Here is a 19557-nt window from a genome sequence, read left to right as displayed (position 1 = left end):
GTTGAGATTTTCATTATATTAAGAGAAGAAGGTTGTTAAGTGATTCTTTTTCAGAAGAGAATTACGAATATATCATCGTTTTGGTAAATAAGTCTTAAACAATTTGATTAGATTTTTCAACAAATCTCCTTCTTTCTAATATTCTGTAAAGAAAGTACTAATAAAAAAATTAAATATAGTTTACATGTTAAAATATATAAAAAAAAATTGTTAAGATGATGTTGTGAAGAAATTATAATTATTTTATTATATATAAGGATTATATGTTAGAAATGATACTTAGAATAATTTCTTAAACTTACTAAATACTATCGAAATAAAAAAAAAAACTAACCCTTTTTATATTTAGTAGGTTTGTTTTTCTTGGGTTAAATTTAGTAGATTCATAAACTGAATAGGTTTAGAAGGATTGTTTAATTATATAATTTGGAAGTCTTTTTTTTATTCGTAATTAGTTTTTAGAATTTTTCAGATTGGTAATTAGCTTATAGATCACACAATTCAAACGTCTTTTTTTAAATAAGATTAGCTTAAGAATTATATAATCCATAAACTACTCTCAAATTCATAAAAGACTTTTAAATTATGTAATTCGAAATATCATTTTTTAAAAAATATATTATGAATTTTATAAATTTAGATAATACTTTCGAATCCGAAAATATATCACATTTAGTATGGGGTGGCACAGAAATATATGGAGGTGCAGGAAGAAGCAATAGTTGAGAAGAGGTCCAAAGTTACAGGGCAGATTCTTCATGCACCCAACACATTTTAACTGACACCAATCACATATAAGAAAAAGACAAAATTACCCTTAATGAATTTCAGAATACTTTAAGTCTGATATGCACCCAATTTCCTACACCCAACCCTATTCTTCTTCTTCTCCCTTTGTGCGTGAAGCAGCTGCCGCAACCACCGTGAGCGACCTTCTTCTCCATTCGTTTGCAGCCACCATGATCTTCATTATCATAGGCAGAGCAGCAGCCGCGACGGAGAGCTTATGAAGTCGGAGAAGGAACCATCAAGGTGCGACGTGCCTATCGGATATTTTTATCCATAATTCACTATTGCGTCCCACATAAATTTTTTCTGTAATTCATTATTGCATTCTGAATATTTTTATCCGTAGGTGATTAGTGGCTTCTAGATTTTTTTATCCGTAATGGAGTTTTGACTTGCGGATATTTTTATCCGTCATGTATTGAAAATTTGACTTCCAGATATTAATATCCATAGTAAAAAATTTGACTTCCGGATATTAATATCCGTAGTGAAAAAAACAGACTTCCGGATTCTGATATCTGGGACCAGCTGAGCTCGAACAAAAACTAGAAACGACTGAAAATTGATTACTTACCTCATTAACTTGGCAAACGACGTGTACAACAATGAATGTAACCTCCTCTTTTGCAGCTCAAAGCAAAGCTTCACACAAGAATTAACTTCTTATATCTCACCATATAATATTTTTCAAAGTGAAGAAGACAGAACATGATGAGATTTTAAAAAGTTCGTCGGGTACCAGTCACAATTGATCAGGTGCAGGAAGCAATTGCGAAGTTACAGGCTTTCTGCTGGGCTGGGTTATCTGGGTCCATGAGGATAATATGAAAAGTGTATATTTGTTTTCTTCTAACAATAAAATAATTTTATTCTTTATACTTTTCTTGAGTTGAAATTTAAAAATTCTCTCTCCCTCTTACTTTAGTTGGACCAAATGAAGCATTGCATATGGGTTTATGTAATGGGCCACATGGAGTATGTGCCTGAAATGTTACTTTTTCGCATTCGGTGTTCCTTCAATTATCTTTCATAACGTTGGGAAAAGGAAAGGGAAATATAGTTTTCGACAAAAAAACCTACTTTCGGCACTTCACCTCCTTTTCTTTTATTACCTCGATATTTCAAAGTTATTAATCTATACAAATTAAGTTTGACAAAATTACTCAAAAGAGATTAAATCTTATGATGCCATATTTTATTCACAACTATTGATTTAATGTTGTAGTGTCATAGATTGGATTTGATGCTGTCTACAAATAGTCTGTTGCGTATTTAAGAATATTAATCGTAAATAAAAAAAAATTGGAAAGTTAACTAGATTTATAAGATAAAAAAATAAAGCAGATATTTTAGTATCCGGTGTCATAATAACTTCTACCATTACGAAGCACAACAGAGTGCTACTGAAAAACAATTTTATTTTCAAAATTGAAGAATGAAATTACAGACAACACCTAAGAGTTCATATTTGATGCTGCTAAGGTTGAAGACCAGGAACAAACAAATACAAAAAAGAGAGTAAAATATAGTATATTATATTATCTCTCACACACACAAACAAAATATATTATAAATACTAGCGGAAACAAACAAAAAATGAATATATACTTAACACTTTATATGATCTACTTTGCTATTTTTTTTTTTCGATTTTGTATAAATCTGCTCATAATATCTTTTTTTCTCGCTTTGTTACATAATGACCTTGGCGCACAACTTTATGAAAATGGGATTTTTTTTTTTAATTATGATCTCATTTCAAGTTCAAATTATTGTTATCTACCCTTACACTATAAATTGAAAAAAAAAAACGGAAACTATTATTCTCTTCATTTTTTTCAATTAAAAATTCTCAAAATTATTATTTTTGCCTTCATGCGAGGTGCATTGCATGCACATCCTGCAACTATTAAAAAGTATTTTTCAAAAATTATATTTCATATCACTACAAGGAAATAACAATTTAGTCACCGAATTTAGCGACCGAAAATTAGTGGTCGCAATTTGCAACTGAAATAGCCACCAAATACCCATAGTGTCAAATCTGCGACCGAAATAGCGACCGAATGAATTATTTATTATGTTAGTTAGTTTTGCGACCGAATCCGCGACCGAACATGAGAGTGACAAAACCATTGGTCGCTAAAGTGGTGGTTGTTTCGAATAACTTAGGAAAAATATATTTGCGACCGAATTAGCGACCAAATATGTTTATTTTTTAGCCACTGTTGTTATTTCGGTCGCTAAATTTTATTGCTTTTTTCTGCCACCGAATTAGCCACCGAATATTCTTACTTTTTAGCCACCAATTTTCTTTTGGTCGCTAAATATAAATGTTTATTTTTGCCACCGAATCAGCCACCAAATTTATTTATGTTTTAGCCACCGATTTTGTTTCGGTCGCTAGATATAATTGTTTATTTTTACCCCTGAATTAGCCACCAAATACGTTTATGTTTTAGCCACCAAATTTCTTTTGGTCGCTAAATATAATTGTTTATTTTACTAGTACTATTAATAATAATAATAATAATAATAATAATAATAATAATAATAATAGTAATAATAGTAATTCATTTTTATTTTTAAAAAATTATACAAGGATCACAGACACTTTGAATATTAATGAGTACTCATCCCTTTAAAAAATAATTAGTTGTATTACTAATTTCTTTTTCTATTTAAAAAATATGTGTCAATTATATTTGTAATTTTTAAATTTAAATAAAATTTATTAAATATTGTTTTTATAATAGCAGCTCAAATAAAAATTCTAAATAAAATTACATAACACAATATTATTATTAATAAAATTAATCCTTTAAAAAAAATTGATTACACTATATAATTAAACTTAAATAAAATGATTTCTTTAAAATAACTTTAATTTTTAAAAATAAATATATTTTACAAATTAAATTGTAAATAATTTTTTAATTATTAATTGTTTTTATTAATAACAGTTTTATCACTTGTTTCTAAATTATTTTTGTTTAATTAAAAATTATTGACGTATCTACCTTAGAAATTATAAAATGTATTATTATGAAAAATAATTAATTGATTAAAATATCCACATTTATTATATGAATATTTAAATACTTATTTAATAGTTATTTTTTAATTTTACATAAATTTTACATTTTTTAATATTATTTATGAAGAGGTGGCTTCAGTAAAAAAGAATGTGATAATTAGATAAAATTTGGGATTTGTTTTTTTAAGCTTCAAAGTTATTTTGAAGTTGGAGATGCTTTTAGGGCACCAAATACTCAAAATTGGTCTGTGGTGTAAGCAAAGGTGGGGAGGAAGCTGCAAGGTGGTCGGAGGCGGAGGTGAGCAGAGGCGGAGGTACGAACAGAGGATATTTCTCCTCTCAGTTTTGTTAACTCTTTTCTATGTTTGATAGTTTTGTTCCCCAAATGGATTAGCTTGCCTTCTACCAATCTTGCTTCCATTAATTCTGTCTCTTTCTGATTTCTTAGTATGTTTTCTCCCAAAAAGAGTTGTTACTTATTAGTTTCATTGTTTAAGATCTCACATTGCATGCATATGCTCTAGGCCGTTTGGGTGAATTATTATTTGCAGTGTTTTAAGCTTTTAGTAGTTTTGAGCAAGTCTGCCTTATATAAGTTGTAATCTTATGTTCTCAACTGTAGCTGTATTGTGTTGCTCTGTTTCGAGTAAAAGATCTTCTTTCAATGTATGTGTGTTGGCCTACCTTATGGACTCAACAAGCTCCTTCCACCCAAACCACAGGGGGAGGTGGGGTTGGGCAGATTTTGCTGTCAGTTTTTAGATATTTGTCTCACCTTATAATAATACATATAAGTTATAACTAATATTTCAGTCACTAAATTTACAGTGTACAAAATTATGCAGAACAGAATTATGCAGCAAGCCTTGCATAATATGGGCTTTGCTGCTATGAGGTTATTCCAAAGAAAATCTCACTTAAAGAGCAACCTTGGACCAGCATTGGAGTTCTACAGATTTCCAGAACAAGAGTGTTATTGTCAAGGCGAATCGGGCTGTTGAGAAGGGAGCCTCAGCCTACTGTGGTGGTTCCATATCTACCGCAGCTCACTTTGAGAAAATGGTAATATTATTATATTTATTCTCTTTCTATATTTAATTTAAATACAATCTATGATATCTTTTTATTGAATTTATGTAGACTAAAGAGCTTGAACGACAACCAACTGCTTGGGAGGTTGTAGAAAGAACAAAGAAATTGAAGACTGGACAATGGGTCAATGACAAGACTCGCGACCTTGCGGTATGTTTAAAATTTGTTATAGTTTAATTTTTACTATATGTTTTCTTCGCAATAATCAATTTGACTTCATTTTCAGGAGAAATATAAGAAACGTCGAGAAGAAGCCCAACAACAACAAGTGCTCACTCTGCTGCAAGTCAAGCTCCAGTAGTCCATCAAATAGAAGAAATGCGTGAGATTATTCAAAAGCTAAATGACGAACTTATGACAAAACGTGTCAAGGAGCGGACACTTGAAGAAAAGATGGAGCTATTGATGAAAACTCATGAAGAGCAAAGTGAACGCATGCGCAAACAAGATGAGAAGATGCAACTCATCCTACAACACATTCAAATGAATAATCCCGCATCAGGCTCTTCAGATCCTACTACCAGTGGACATCATAAAGGAGACCAGAGTAGAGATGACAGTTCAGAAGAAGATTAGTTATATGCTGAATTATATCATAGATTTGACTCTTTTAACTAGTTTTCAACAGTTTTAGTTGTGTGGTATGATTTACCTTTAATTTGAGCACAACTTCTTCTTAAACTATGTATTTGAAGTTCATTACAATTTAGTTTGATTGAATTTTGAGTATCTCTATATGCAGGTCTGAATTTTTTTATAAAATGGTCAAAATACCATTTTAAATAGGTATTAATAATACAAATAAAAATAGCCACCGAAAATTGATTTGGTGACTATTTAGCCACCGAAATCAAATCTGTTGCTGTAGAAGTCTCCATTTAGCCACCAAAATAGTCACCAAAAGATTTCTTTTTAGCGACCGAAAATGGTGGTCGCTATCACCTTCTAATTCAGCCACCGATTTAGCCACCGAAATTTGGATAGCTAATTTGGGTTTTGAATTTCTGTGACCAAATTTTCTGCGACCGATTTAGTCACCGAAATTTCGGTTGCTAATTTGGTTTTCGAATTTTGGTGACTAAATTTATCTGCGACAAATTTGGCAACCGAATTTTTGGTTGCTAATTTAGTTTCTAAATTTTGGTGACCAAATTTCCTGCAACCGATTTAGCCACCGAAATGTCGGTTGCAAATTAGCGACCACTTTATAATTCGGTCGCAGATATGATTAGCAACCGAATTTGGTGTGATTTTTTTTGTAGTGTATTATTATGTTGTTATTATCTTCAATTTTAGATCATATAAATGTTATTTTATATTATTTAGTTTATTAAATATAATAAAGTGGTTTTATTATTATATATATATATAACTTAATTCCATATATATATATATATATCCATATTTCACAGGGGTTAAATAAATTCATTTTTTTCCATTTAAATTTAATAGTTGGTGATGATAAAATATCAGAAAAAAATTCAACCTATAATTTTTTTTATTAAAACATACTTTACTTACATTTATCATACTTTAAAAAAAATAAGTGAGAACTGAAAAGTGCTATATGTTAAGACAAACCTACTCTACTCAACCAATCCATTGGAGTCTGTACACTCATTTTAGAACAAACATGGCGATTTTTTTTCACCCGATCCTACAGTAATTATTATTTCAGGGGAAGCTTTTCCATAAAATTAACCTACTTAAATACAAAGTTCTGGCATTTTTTTTTCTTTTCATTTTTGAGGGACTGTGTATGAGCAACAATGTCAAACTCAAAAGCACCTAAAGGCCTAACAATCCAACTTATGCCATGCCATGCATGACAGCAAAGAGCATTCATTTCTTTCAACAATCATTAACATGCCCTTTGGTTAAAAAGCCTTCTCTCAACACAACCACATTCAAAATCCTTCTCAACAAATTCTACCTTCTCCCTTCAGATGCGATTCACTGAAGAAATTTTATCTATCATCCACATGATAGATTCATGTTTTACTTAATCCGATATCCAACTAAACATTACCAATTAAAATATAAAAAAATCTGAACACTAACTTTACTCTTTTTAAAATAATAATAATAATAATAATCATACAAACAAAATACAAAATGAATTCTATAATGAACTTAGCCAAGGAGGCATTCGAACATCCACCTCAGACAAATTTGATTATATATTTTTTTTCAGTACTTTGTGTTCTAGCGACGTAAAAACATAACATAAAAAAGGCAACGAGAAAACGGAGAACAGCAAAAAGTTACACAGGAAAGTCCAAACTGAACTTAAATAATAATATAATATAATATAATAGTAAATACATTCTGATAGAGCATTTCAGATTACAGGAGGAAGAGCACAAAGGAAAAGATACCATTTACGAGCTATGACATGAACGAATCTAATTTTAACTCCTAACCTCTGTAAGTCAGAAAGAGATACCTTTTTTGTTACATACAAAGTCACAAAATGAAAAGAGAAACTATAGCTTTCCGTATACGAAAATCTAAATAAACTCAAAAAAAAAAAAACACTAATTATACAACTTATGGCGCAGTTAAAAAGTAGCACTAGTGAGAAGTTACTACGCATTTTTTGGTGAATAGGTTACGCAGGTTAAAAATGTTACCCCCACCTCCTCCTCCATCATTGCCTCCACCGTTACTATTATTATTACTATTACTACTGTTACCGTTGGTGATGGCGCCGCCGCCGCTAACACCCACGGCGCTGTTCTCGTCGCTTCTGCAGCTCAGGTGGTGTCTGTAGCCAATGCACATGGGGACGTTCAGATTCAAAACCCTCGCGGTTCCTCCTCCGCCGCTGACTTTGCTCCGGCGAGATTTGGGAGGGTCAGAGGTTTTGCGGCGGACCTGCCAGACGGGGCTGCTCCGGCCCACGTGGACGCCGGCACGTCCCGGACTGCTGGGCCACTTTCTGGACTTGGACTCGCCGGCGGAGTTGCTCCGGGAGCAAGGCGCGCTGTTTACCTTCCGGGTCAACGGAGCTCCGGCGAAGAACTTGGGTCGGGTACCCGCATTTCCCGCGGACCTGCTCCGGGAAAAGGGCCATATGTTGATGTTCAATTCCGCGGAAGTCGCTGAAGTGCCACTTTTTCTCTCTCTCTTCTTCCCTTTCTCTTTCTCTTCGATGTTTTCTGTGTTTTTCTTATCGGTCTTCCTGAAAATGTCCCTCCAGCGTTTGGAGGCGGAGGAGGAGGAGGTGGGCTCGGTTAAAATGGAAGGGGAAGGTTCTGGGTCAGGCGGTGAACCGGGTTCGGGGTCGGGTTCGGGTTCGTGGATGGGAGGTGTAAAGGTGGAGGCTTGGGGAGAGGGGTGTGGTTTGTTTGGGAGGAGGTGGAGGGGGAGGAGGACGCCGTCGACGAAGAGTTCATCGGCGGAGAGAAGGTTAGGTTGAGGGAAAGAAGGGTTTCGGAGCATCCAGAACTCGAATTCTGGTGAATTGCAGTTAGTTGTGTTGGGAGAGAGAAGTGGTGGAGGAGGTTTGTCCATGTTTGTGTTGAGAAAGTTGTGTGTGTTGAATTTATGGCGTTTTGCAGCGGTGGGTGAAGGTTGTGATGTTAGATGAAAGGAGGGAGAGAGAATGAGGCATTAAAGAAAGAAAGAGGAATGAAGAAGAGAGGGGAAAGGGATGGCATAGATTTTAAGGGAGGGTGTTGGGGTCCATTGAGTTGGAAGTAGCATGTGCCATACAATTTGGTGTTTGGGGTGTGTGTGTATGTGTGTGCATAATAATCACCTCCTTATGCAGCTTTATATCTGCCTTTCTTCGCCAATCACCAAGGAAAACAAAAGATAATGGTGGATATGTGTGGGGTGCACATGCTATGCCTTTATCTCCTCCTTCCTTCTAAATTCATTACCATTCACTCTACTGCAACCAACACACACTTACATTTCATACATCAAATTTCACTCGTCCACTTTCCTCCAACCAACATCCAATTCCTCTTATTTCATGCCAAATCTATTTTCTTTTCTATCACTTATTCCCCAAATTAACAACCCTTGCTTTACTACGATACAAACCCATTTTAATCTTTACATTTACTTATATTATACAACATATACTCACTACATGCTTCTAATAGTATATAAAACTCTACCTCAATTCAAACTATATGGATATCATTATATTTTAAAAAGTTAAATTGACTTCGAGTCTGTATTAACTAGGAATAAACAATATATAAACAAGATCACAAGTTCTTTAATTGTTTGGAATACTGATATTGGAACTTTCATAACATTATTGAAAATTTATTTTTCAACTTTCTAATAAAACAATCCTAATAGTATTAATGGTATTATTAAATATTTTTAAAATTATTAAATAAATTTATCAAATATTTAATTTTGTATATTATATATATAATTATATTAATAATTATAATAATTATATTTATGAAATGACTAATATCATTTCATGCATTGTCACAAAGTTATATTTTAAGAGTATTAACGTAAAACGCTCATATCATATATAGATATCTCTCATAATTTTTGCATATGTGAGAGAAAAGGAAAATTCGTGTAACTCGCTTCCATGTCTGTACCTTCACCTTCAAACATGTTGATCCTCCCACTCACTCATCCACGCTCCCTCTCCGTTAGCGGATCCAAACACAACATTAGTCTTGTAATCTTTTTAATTTAATAATTTAGTGTTATTATAGTCCTTAAAAATATTTTAATTTTTTTTAAAATTAAGTTCATTAAAATTATGAAAAGTGACAATTTTAAATAGTGAATGGTAAGTGATTAAAATTAAAAGACTAAAATAACCATGAATGAGTAAGCTAATAAAACTAAAATGATATAAAGTGTTTTAGTTCAAAAGAATAATCTCAACTAGAGCATTTAGTTTAGCTATAACAGATATTTAGTCGAGTTGTTATTTTGTCTTCTTCTTACCAACGCGTATACTTTGCTTGTCTCATCCTTTATATATAATATTATTTTCGATTAATAAAATTGCTACATTTAATTTATCTCTTAAGTACATTTTTATATGGGTTTTTATGCTATTTACAATAATCTATAAATTATTTGAATCTAACCCATGACACCTCCAACTTCACGTTGAAGACTAATAAGCTAATTAATTGAACCAATCCATGACATAATAGTTCCCAAACCAAAGTGATGTTTTGGAGACTATCTAATTAAAATCGACACATGATATCACGTAAAATAAATAAGTATATAATCCAAATTGAAATTGAAAGTTAGTGTGATGCATAAACAATCCTTAACTCTAAGAAAAGTTGTTTAAAATGTTTAAATTAATTTGTAGGAGTGTTTGGTATTGTTTCCTATTCACCGAAATTGCATTTAATCACCGGTTGAGTATTGATAAGACGGTGTAGTTGTGTTGTTTATTTACTAAAAGACTGGAATACGAGGGAATAAGCTCTTAAGGCATTGTTACTAAAGTGCTTAATTTAGGAAGACGTTAGAAGGTTAATGCGTAGGTTTGTAAGATCTGTATGAATTGGGGGCGCCACTTGGAAAACTTGAATTTGGTGTGATCCACAAAGGTTGACGCATATGATTGCGTAAGATGGTTGTGTGTTTTCAGCACTAACTCCTTGATACCAACCACTCGAGAATAAATAACAAATGATTAAATGTTGTTGAATTATGACAAAATTATTGTTTAACTCTTTCCCTTCATTCCAATCTCTACCACACGAAGGAATGGTTTTTTTCCTTCCAAAAATCTTTTGCCATCAACGTAAAATCTTCTTAAATCTCACTTTGATTGAGAAGGAACAAGTTCAATAAATTATTACAAAAACGAAAGTAGAACAACAATTAGGTTACTAATATTATAAGTCTTTTTAGACATGACGTTGAACCAATTTTTTCTACACATTAATAATTCATAAATTAATAAATATTTCACACCAATAATATAATATAATATAGTTAGAGAAAACATGTTAGAGTAGAGTCTAAGAAAAAAAAATCAGTTTATATAATTAAAATATTTTATCCAAAAAAATTAAAATTTGAATTACCTTATGATACTGAATCTAGTTTTGAAACAAGATGGTGTGTTCGTAAGTGTGGTTGATGAAATACCCATGATGTGTACAAATTTCAAAATATCCATATATTATTAAAGCCAACTTGTAACATACAATTTAATCATAACTCGTATACACTGTTTCAAGCCGACATCGGAAAATCCAAATATATATTTGTTGTGTTACCTCTGTATCATGAAACATAAAGTGGCAGGAATATGAATCTTCTTTTTTTCTTTAGTACAAGGAATATTTATATTTTGTTGGTTATATTTTTGTAATTGTAAATTATTTAAGGAGAGTCGAATCACACACAATGAATTGGAAGCCTCGTGATGAATAAACATGTGAGATAATCACATCATAGATCCATCTCATGGTACAATGGGAAAATGGAAATGAGATGACTTAAACTTGTATTGTATCACACATGCTCTGCTAAAACCTTCTTTTCCATATCTTAATCACATGCAATCAAGCTTTTTCAGCTTCACACTCCCTCTTTTTATAGATGTCTTAATCATTAACTACTTCCTAATTAAATTATCCTTACCCTACAACAAATTTTTGAACACGCAATTGGAAAGTACTCCTACCTTCAAACTGCTATTATTCCAATATCATTACATATTTTTAATTCACTCATTATTAATGCATTTAACTCATTTCAAATACAGATTTCTTTAGAAATGGGTTTGAAACCCTGAGTTGCAGTTCTACGAGAGACGAGCAAGTTGACGAGGTTTTAGATAGTGGCATAGTTATGTGTCTTTGTCTAGTATAATCATTAGAAAAATGTGATAGGTTAAGGTGTCACTTTCACTTGTATGTATTTATCTCTTTTTTTTCTTAAACAATAAAACAAGCTTAAATTTAGTTTTCCAATAAACTCTATGACTTAGAAGCTTGAGATTTTAAACCTCACTAGTAACCTTTTTATTTTTATTATATACATTAACAATAAACTGTTAAGTCAATACATTAAAAAAAAAATACATTCAATAAATTATGACTTTGTTAAAAAATATGATCACATAATTTTATATTTAACCTTTTTTTTTCGTATATACTGTGACTGTAAGTCAAACTTGGATGATAGCTTTTTCCCATAACAAAGTTGACTAGGAAGACTTATATTCTTTTAATAAAATACTCTGAAAGTCAAAAGGAGGGAATACAGTAGAAAATAGAATTACCATTGATGGGTGTAAAAGTGGTAAGAGGAGCGCAAGGATAAACATGTTATGAACGGGGTGGGACCCAACGGAAATGCTTAACGTACATGTGGCTGCAGAGTAACGAGGAATGCGTGGGGTCATAGATGTGAGTTTCTGAAAAAGGATGTTAGATCTGTAAGTTTCATTTTAGGTTTACTTTTTTGCCCATTAATGATTTACTACTATTTTTTATTTATTTTTAAAGGAAGATTACAAGTACCTTGCTAATATTTATTAAAAAAATATAATGGAATATTATAGTAAGATGTAAATTCTGATAGTAAAAAAAAATAAAATTGTGTATAAGATGAAAGTTTGAAAAAAAGAAAGAAAAAGGAACAGTGTTGAGCTAAGGTTGTTAACGGCGTTTGTTTGGATGAAAATGATAGAGGCGCGTGGGGCCGAAATCAAACATTATTTCATCAATGAATGTGGCCCAACCCACCTTTAGTCTATTTTTTCTTTATTTTTTTTAACACCATTTTAAATGTCTTGTATCTCACAACTGAAATTCACACACCAGTCTCTTCCCAAATACATAATTCTACATTTTTTTTTAATTTCCAATTTTGTAAGCATATTTTAATTCGAGTAAGCTAATTAGAATTTTAATTTATGAATAAATAAATAAGCATTTTAAAATTAGCCAATATTTTATAAATATAATATAATATAATAAAAACGGTGATGATTGCAGCGTTTTTTGTGATTTGTCAGTTTCTCCGCGGCCTATTTAGTCTTGAAGGAGTGTTCATTTCGATTTTCAAACACTTGGCTATTCTATTCAATTTTATAAGATATTTTTAGTTTTTTTTTTAAATATATTACGCCACTAGATTGATAGGGCTACAACATACGATTAATATCACATCATGTCATTATATTAGAATATGTTATTAAATTAAATATAAATAATAAAATGAACGAAAATTATATTAGTGGAAGTGAGCAGCCTTTCCTAATCACAAGTCGAATCAGCATTAAGTAAACTACTTAATATTTAAAAATATGCGTAGGCGAGTTTTTTTTAGAAAATAAGAAGTAAAATTATATTTTATAAACTAAAATTAAGTTATACAGAAATTCACTTGTTATTTTTTTTATATATTTTCCTAAATTTGTCTTCATAATTTATACACAGATTAATAAAATTTATTCACTTTTTTATATTATAAGAGTTAGGTAGAAACTCATTCAAGTAGACCTAATGCAATTTTCTTCTCAATCTTCAAGATGTTCATGAAAATATAGATTTGTAGATTTATACAGATGTCATGAGTAAGACATTTAAAACAGTGATTTAGGTTTACTATTTGATCTCCATTAGGGCACAATATGCCAAGGATGAATACCATAACGAATAGAAATTGCAATTAGAAATTATTTATCAGAATCATAAAAGTTAATTGTGCATCAACGAGTAGTTTTTAATTAACAATTAGAAATGAATTTATTCGGAGACATAAAAATATCAACGTCGGGTTTGTCTTTTTTTCAGGCAATCCATTTTTATACACATAAAAAAATCATAATCATGATTAACTTATTAAGCTACCTAATTATCTTTTTAATTGTACCATACTTTAAGTAGATCTCTTAAATCCATAATATTGGTTTAACTACGTTGAATATGTGTTCTGGAGGAAAACAATTTTCAAAGGTGTTAGTGTTTTGGAGTCGCTATATGTGTTAATATGTGTTAATTATTAGAGTACGATATTCAATAATTTGGTGAATAGTTTTATTTGAAAATTTAAATCACATTTAGTAATTTTAATCACATTTGTAAGATTTAGTTAAATTTAAAGTCTTATCGAAGATTCAGTTTTTTTAAAATTGAATTAGAGTTAAAGTCAAAATATATATATATAGTAAAAAAAACAAAAAATAGACTTTTCAAAACATGGGATCAAAATAACTTGTTGTTTACGAAACCAAAAATAATAAATAAATATATAAAACTGAAAACGATAGATTCCGATTCAAAAGGAATTAAATAAATACAAATCTAACCAACTGCATAAACTCAGTGAAATAGTGCAGTATGTAGTTTAAACCAATAACACTACTTGTGTAATGGATACTATTTCCTATCATAATTACGTCAAATGTGTTTTACATATCTTAAAAAATTAAAAGACATGGATTTTGTATATGGAAATTTTTTAGTATTGGAGTCATTTATAAAGTTTCAATTTGTTGAAACTTATTTTTTTTTATAGGAAGGTATGTTGTAAATATGACATTTACAAAAAATATATTCAAATTATAATAAATAAATAAAAACCTTACTTAATTATATTTTTCTTGGATAAATATGTTATTTTAAATAATAAACTCATTTTATATGTTGTTTCTAAAAGAAAAAATTTCAAAGAAACACCGATAATTTACTAATATTGTTTAAATAAATTGAACTCATATCACATAGATAAATATCAATTTAGATAGTTTGAATAAGAAAAAAAATCAACTTGTATATAAAATTATATATTTATAGATGATCTAATAACGAGTTATTTGATAAGTCAATAAATTATCGCTAAAATATACTCTAAATGACTCTAATATCATATAAAAAAATATACTTTAAACTTAATTCAGTTTTACAAAATCAAATCATAGAAAAAAGTTTGTCTGTAATTATATATTATAAAATATTTTTATTTTTAATTGATGTGTGATAAAACTAACTTGTCTAGCCACCAATATAAACTTAATGGTTAATTAATTCAAGTTCGTTTTTTTATGAAAGAGTAATCAATACAATAAATGAGTATTTTACGATGAAAATAAAAGTATGAAAAATGGTTAGGTTAAGACGTGAAGGATGAACAACACAGTGTCGAGTTCATGCACAAGTAATTTGAATCACGATCATTCGTTAATTACGGTTGCTATTAAACGAGTCTCCCTTTCTAGTTTTATATTGTTTGTTAAATTCAGAATGACTGAGAATTTATAAAAATAATCATTTTCACTATCTTTTCCGTTTAACTTTTGAAGAGAAGCATCGTAGAAAAATAAGGTAACCAAACATTAAATCCTAGTGATCCTTTTCAATTTTGGTGCAAAATTTATGCACAATGATATTAGTCCTGATTACACCTACTCCAGACACGAGAAAAGACAAAAGGCATTGGAATTTAGCTCCTGATGCAAAGTAAAGAGATCTTTCTGATTTTTTTCCATAAAATATTACAACTAAACAATATAAGTAAGAAGAAAAATTAAATTGAATTGTCAATTCAAGGCAGCCTGTCAGTTTGTCACAAACACTTTTGATGATTATTGTTGGTACATGTTTACCAAGAGGGTTCAGTACTTAAGTACTTTAATCTTAATTTAATTAAATTACATAGATTTTATGTGCAATTGTGTAGCACTTAAGTTCTAATCTCTTTCCTTTGTCTCCCTCCCTCCACTCAATTAGGTACATACAGGGAAAATAGAGAACAGGGGAACTTTCAAACATTCATAGCAACACCATGGATCTTGCAAGTGATTAGGATAAGCCTAAACCTTTTCAGTGAGTTGTAAAGCTATATATTTATAGTGGCTTAGGCACCAAATTAGGTCAATTAATCTTCTTTCTAAACTTTTGCTTATCTATTTGTTGAACCAATTATGGTTTCAGTGTGTTTCCAAGATGTTTCGCCAATGTAAACCCATTTTTCCTTAGAACTTGCCTTATGAAGCTTTTCCCTTTTCATCTACGTGTATTCATTTTCATAAAATGCTCTCTTCCACCAAATAATGGTTCAACATTTTTATGATAAAAAATATATCTGTTTCAATTTAAACACAGTTATTATTGAGTGTATGAATCAAGTGACACAAAATTAGTGGTATAGAATATGAGTGAAATAATAACTGTATTAAATATCCAGGACAAATCATTATACATAAACTCAAACACACATGTAAAGAACCATTCATCCACCATTTATGGTGTTCAAGATTAAGGTTTTGAGATAAAAAACCAGAGATCCTATATATGAAACTAATTAAGTGTTGGAACAATAGTGTGACAGTTATATTTAGATATTTTTTATTCTTTTTTTCCAAGTAGAATGCAATATTCTAGATATGGAGGTCAAGATTAAACACATGAAGGAAGTATTATATTATTGATGTGATGTGTGAAAGTTAATTTATTCATTGTTAGTTAATGATTTTAGTATTTGATAAAGTTAAATTGAAGTTATTGATACTGTATAAGAATGCAATTATTTCAATTGGGAAGATCATAGTTAAAATCAAAATAAGGATATTACTATTTTAGAAAAGTCAACGACTTATTGACGAAGTTCCCACAACCAGTTTCCACCTTCTTCTTAAGGAAAGAAAAATAAAATTGAAGTGTTACTTAAGAGTTAAGAGGAAGGAAAGAGACAGAGCAAGAGGAAGAAGACGATTTATTGGGAAAGATGGTGGGAGGAATGATGAGCTTACCAAGATTCAACAAATGTTGCTTAAAAACCAAAAAAAAGACAATTTATTTATTTATTGATGACAACATGAATATTGGTTTTTATTAATTTGTTGTTGTATATTGTAACGAAAATGTAATTGAGTTTGCTTAGATAATAGATGTTGGGTTTGATTTGAGATGTAACACTAAGAAAATTGGATATTCTCACCAAATGTCAAAAATCTTAAATAATAGACAGAAAAACTCACTGAATCTTAGATTATATTAAAAAAATATCTACGAGTACAACTCTATTAATAAACGTTAGACCAATTTATTTAAACTTAAAATCAGTGTTGTTAAAATAAATAAATATTTTTTAAAAAGTATCTAAGAAAAAAAAACACTAATTTGTCTAAACTTTAAATAATTTGTTTATACAAACCATTTATTCAGACGCATATACGATTTACATATTAATATAAACTGATTGTTTCATTAAACAATTTTTTTTTTTTAAAATGAACACAAATAAGTTGGTCTAAGATTTGTTTATTAAAATAACTAAAAAATACTTACTTTAAAAATAAACATATTAAAAATAGAATTTTGATTATTTTTATTTTTTTTAAAATAGTCTTTTATATTACATGGATAAAACCCATCAGTTTTTTTTTTCAATTTATTATCAAGTTATGAAAAGACTACACAAAAAGTTGAAAATGATGTTTTTAGACGACAATTAAAGAAGGATTCAAATATCAGTCATTTTACAATGAGAATTATCTTTAATAATGTGCACTTATATTTAGGAGTGACAAAAACAGTTAATTTAATTTGATCAATTTTGTATCGTTAACCTACATCAATTTTAATCTTCCAAACAATTGCCTATATGTTGTAATAAAATTAATTTAATATTAAATAAATTGAGGACATATGTGAATCGAGGACATATGTGAATCGAGGACATATGTGAATCGAGGACATGTGAGCTCTGATACACCAATGTTTCAACACTCAACATAAATAATTTGAAACCATCACTAATTATTGGAAATGAAAAAAAACCAAATATAATAATTATTATCAGTAAATTTTATTTGAATATTTAAAAAATAAAGTAATTAAAATAAATTTATTGATGATAAAAATATTAATAATAAATAATTGTTCAAAATTTAATTTTATACACTTATATTTGTTATTTGGACCTATGAAAATAAAGTTGCTTTTAAAAATATATATTTTTTAATTTAATATTTTTGAAATGATATAATAATAATGACAAAAATGTTAAAAATGTATCTTGTTAGGCACATAGAAGTATTTAGTGAATTAAAGTTGATGGTGAGAATAAGAATTGTGGAAATAGTAGCAATGAGGATAAAGAGAGTTATTAACAAAAGTAACTGATTATTTATTATAACTAAAGACCAAATTCATAATTTTTCTTGATTTTAAATTAAAATTCATTTTAAACTGTATTTTTGTGAAACTTGTCTTATTTTAAACATTGCATTAATAACTAAAATTAAAAAAAGAAACACCCCAACAAGAGGTTTACTTGGTCGAAAATGAAAAATTGTTGCTACCATTAAATGGAGTGGAGTCCATTTTCATGAAATAGTTTCCTTTTTTAGTTTAGAAGCATGCATATGTACATATACAACACATTGCCTGACGTTGATTCATTTTAAAATAAAAAGTTTGGTTGATACCTAACACTAAAAATAATTAATTTATAACTATAATTTGAAATAAAATATTATATTATCATAAAATAATAATTTATTTAGATATATTAAATTTATTGTTGATTAAAAAAAAATTAGATACATTAAACATGTTTTTATAACATGTATGTAAATGATTATTTAAACAAAAACTAATATAGTATGGATTGGAGGAATTAGTAAAGTGATATAAGATTTGACTTATTATGGTGAAAGAGTAAAGAGTAAGACTGAGAAACAAAAAAGATGGTCCATAGCTTAATTTTAATACCATAAAAAAGAGACTTTAAGTTTAAATTAACCTTATAAAATTGACTTATAAGATAAGATTTGCACTCATTTATATACTATAAAATGTTATAATTTATAGTCAATGTGTGATCTCTAACATGTGTTGTTTATTTTATAAGATCATTGTATTTCGTTCATGTGTTTCCTACCATCCACCAATAAATTTAATGAGGTTCAATCAACTTTATTGTCAGAAGTCTTGTTGGAGATCCCACATCGAGATGATAACATTTCATTGTATATAAGTGAGTGCAAATCTCATTCCATGAGCCGGTTATATGGAGTTGAGTTAGACTTAAAGTTCATCGTAATATGGTATCAGAGTTATCTCGAGCCTACGAGCTGTCAAATTTACTCTAAAAGAAAATTTTTCTGATATACATGTGATAAATCTTGAATTACAAAAATAAATATAAATATCTAACAGAGATTAAAAAAAAAAACATGCCACTCTTATTTTATCTGAAACTTTCTTTTTAATATTTTTTATGTATGCGGTCATAATTTCTTCACCAACATTAACTTAAGCAATTATTGAGGATATGCTTTGGCAAGAACGAATTTTTCAGAGTAATTAAGTTAGTTTACTTGATAGGTTTTGGCAGTTTGTTGATATAATTGGATTTGATTTAGGTTGTCTTGTTACCTCTGTTTTGGACTTGTGAAGACCATCATCAAAACATGTATTTGGGAATTGCGTGTAGAAATGAACCAATAATTCAAAATGTCAAATGACTCGAGACTGCCACAATTCCAAGATACATAATCAGTCCACAACAAAAAAGCATCAATACAAACAAATCAAGAACCACCAAATTTCAAAACAAAAACACAGTAAACTTGCATGGATCCATCCTTTCTCGTTTACTTTGAAATTTGGTTTTTATGCACAATCTTGAAAAACTTGAGCCATGACAGGAACATC

General features: G+C 29.6%; 1 protein-coding gene and 1 long non-coding RNA gene across 2 annotated transcripts; one reads left to right on the top strand and one right to left on the bottom strand.

Moving 5' to 3' along the window:
- Positions 1-4814: 4814 nt before the first annotated feature.
- On the top strand, positions 4815-5185 carry LOC137833148 (uncharacterized). The gene is made up of 3 exons (XR_011084688.1): positions 4815-4888; positions 4967-5068; positions 5145-5185. It is a non-coding gene; the product is annotated as an uncharacterized lncRNA (long non-coding RNA).
- A 2010-nt stretch (positions 5186-7195) lies between these two features.
- LOC137832193 (uncharacterized) lies at positions 7196-8737 on the bottom strand. The gene has a single exon (XM_068640227.1). The coding sequence runs from the start codon at positions 8432-8434 to the stop codon at positions 7493-7495; it is 942 nt and encodes a 313-aa protein (XP_068496328.1). The 5' UTR covers positions 8435-8737; the 3' UTR covers positions 7196-7492.
- Between the last annotated feature and the right edge of the window lie 10820 nt (positions 8738-19557).

The sequence above is a fragment of the Phaseolus vulgaris genome, chromosome 6, assembly GCF_000499845.2.
Source record: "Phaseolus vulgaris cultivar G19833 chromosome 6, P. vulgaris v2.0, whole genome shotgun sequence".
NCBI lineage: Eukaryota > Viridiplantae > Streptophyta > Magnoliopsida > Fabales > Fabaceae > Phaseolus > Phaseolus vulgaris.
The sequence above is the reverse complement of the archived record's forward strand: the minus strand, read 5'-3'. Positions and strand labels throughout refer to the sequence as shown.

Excerpts from the sequence above, each read along its gene's own strand:
- LOC137832193 (XM_068640227.1), bottom strand. The coding sequence starts at position 8,434 with ATGGACAAACCTCCTCCACCACTTCTCTCTCCCAACACAACTAACTGC.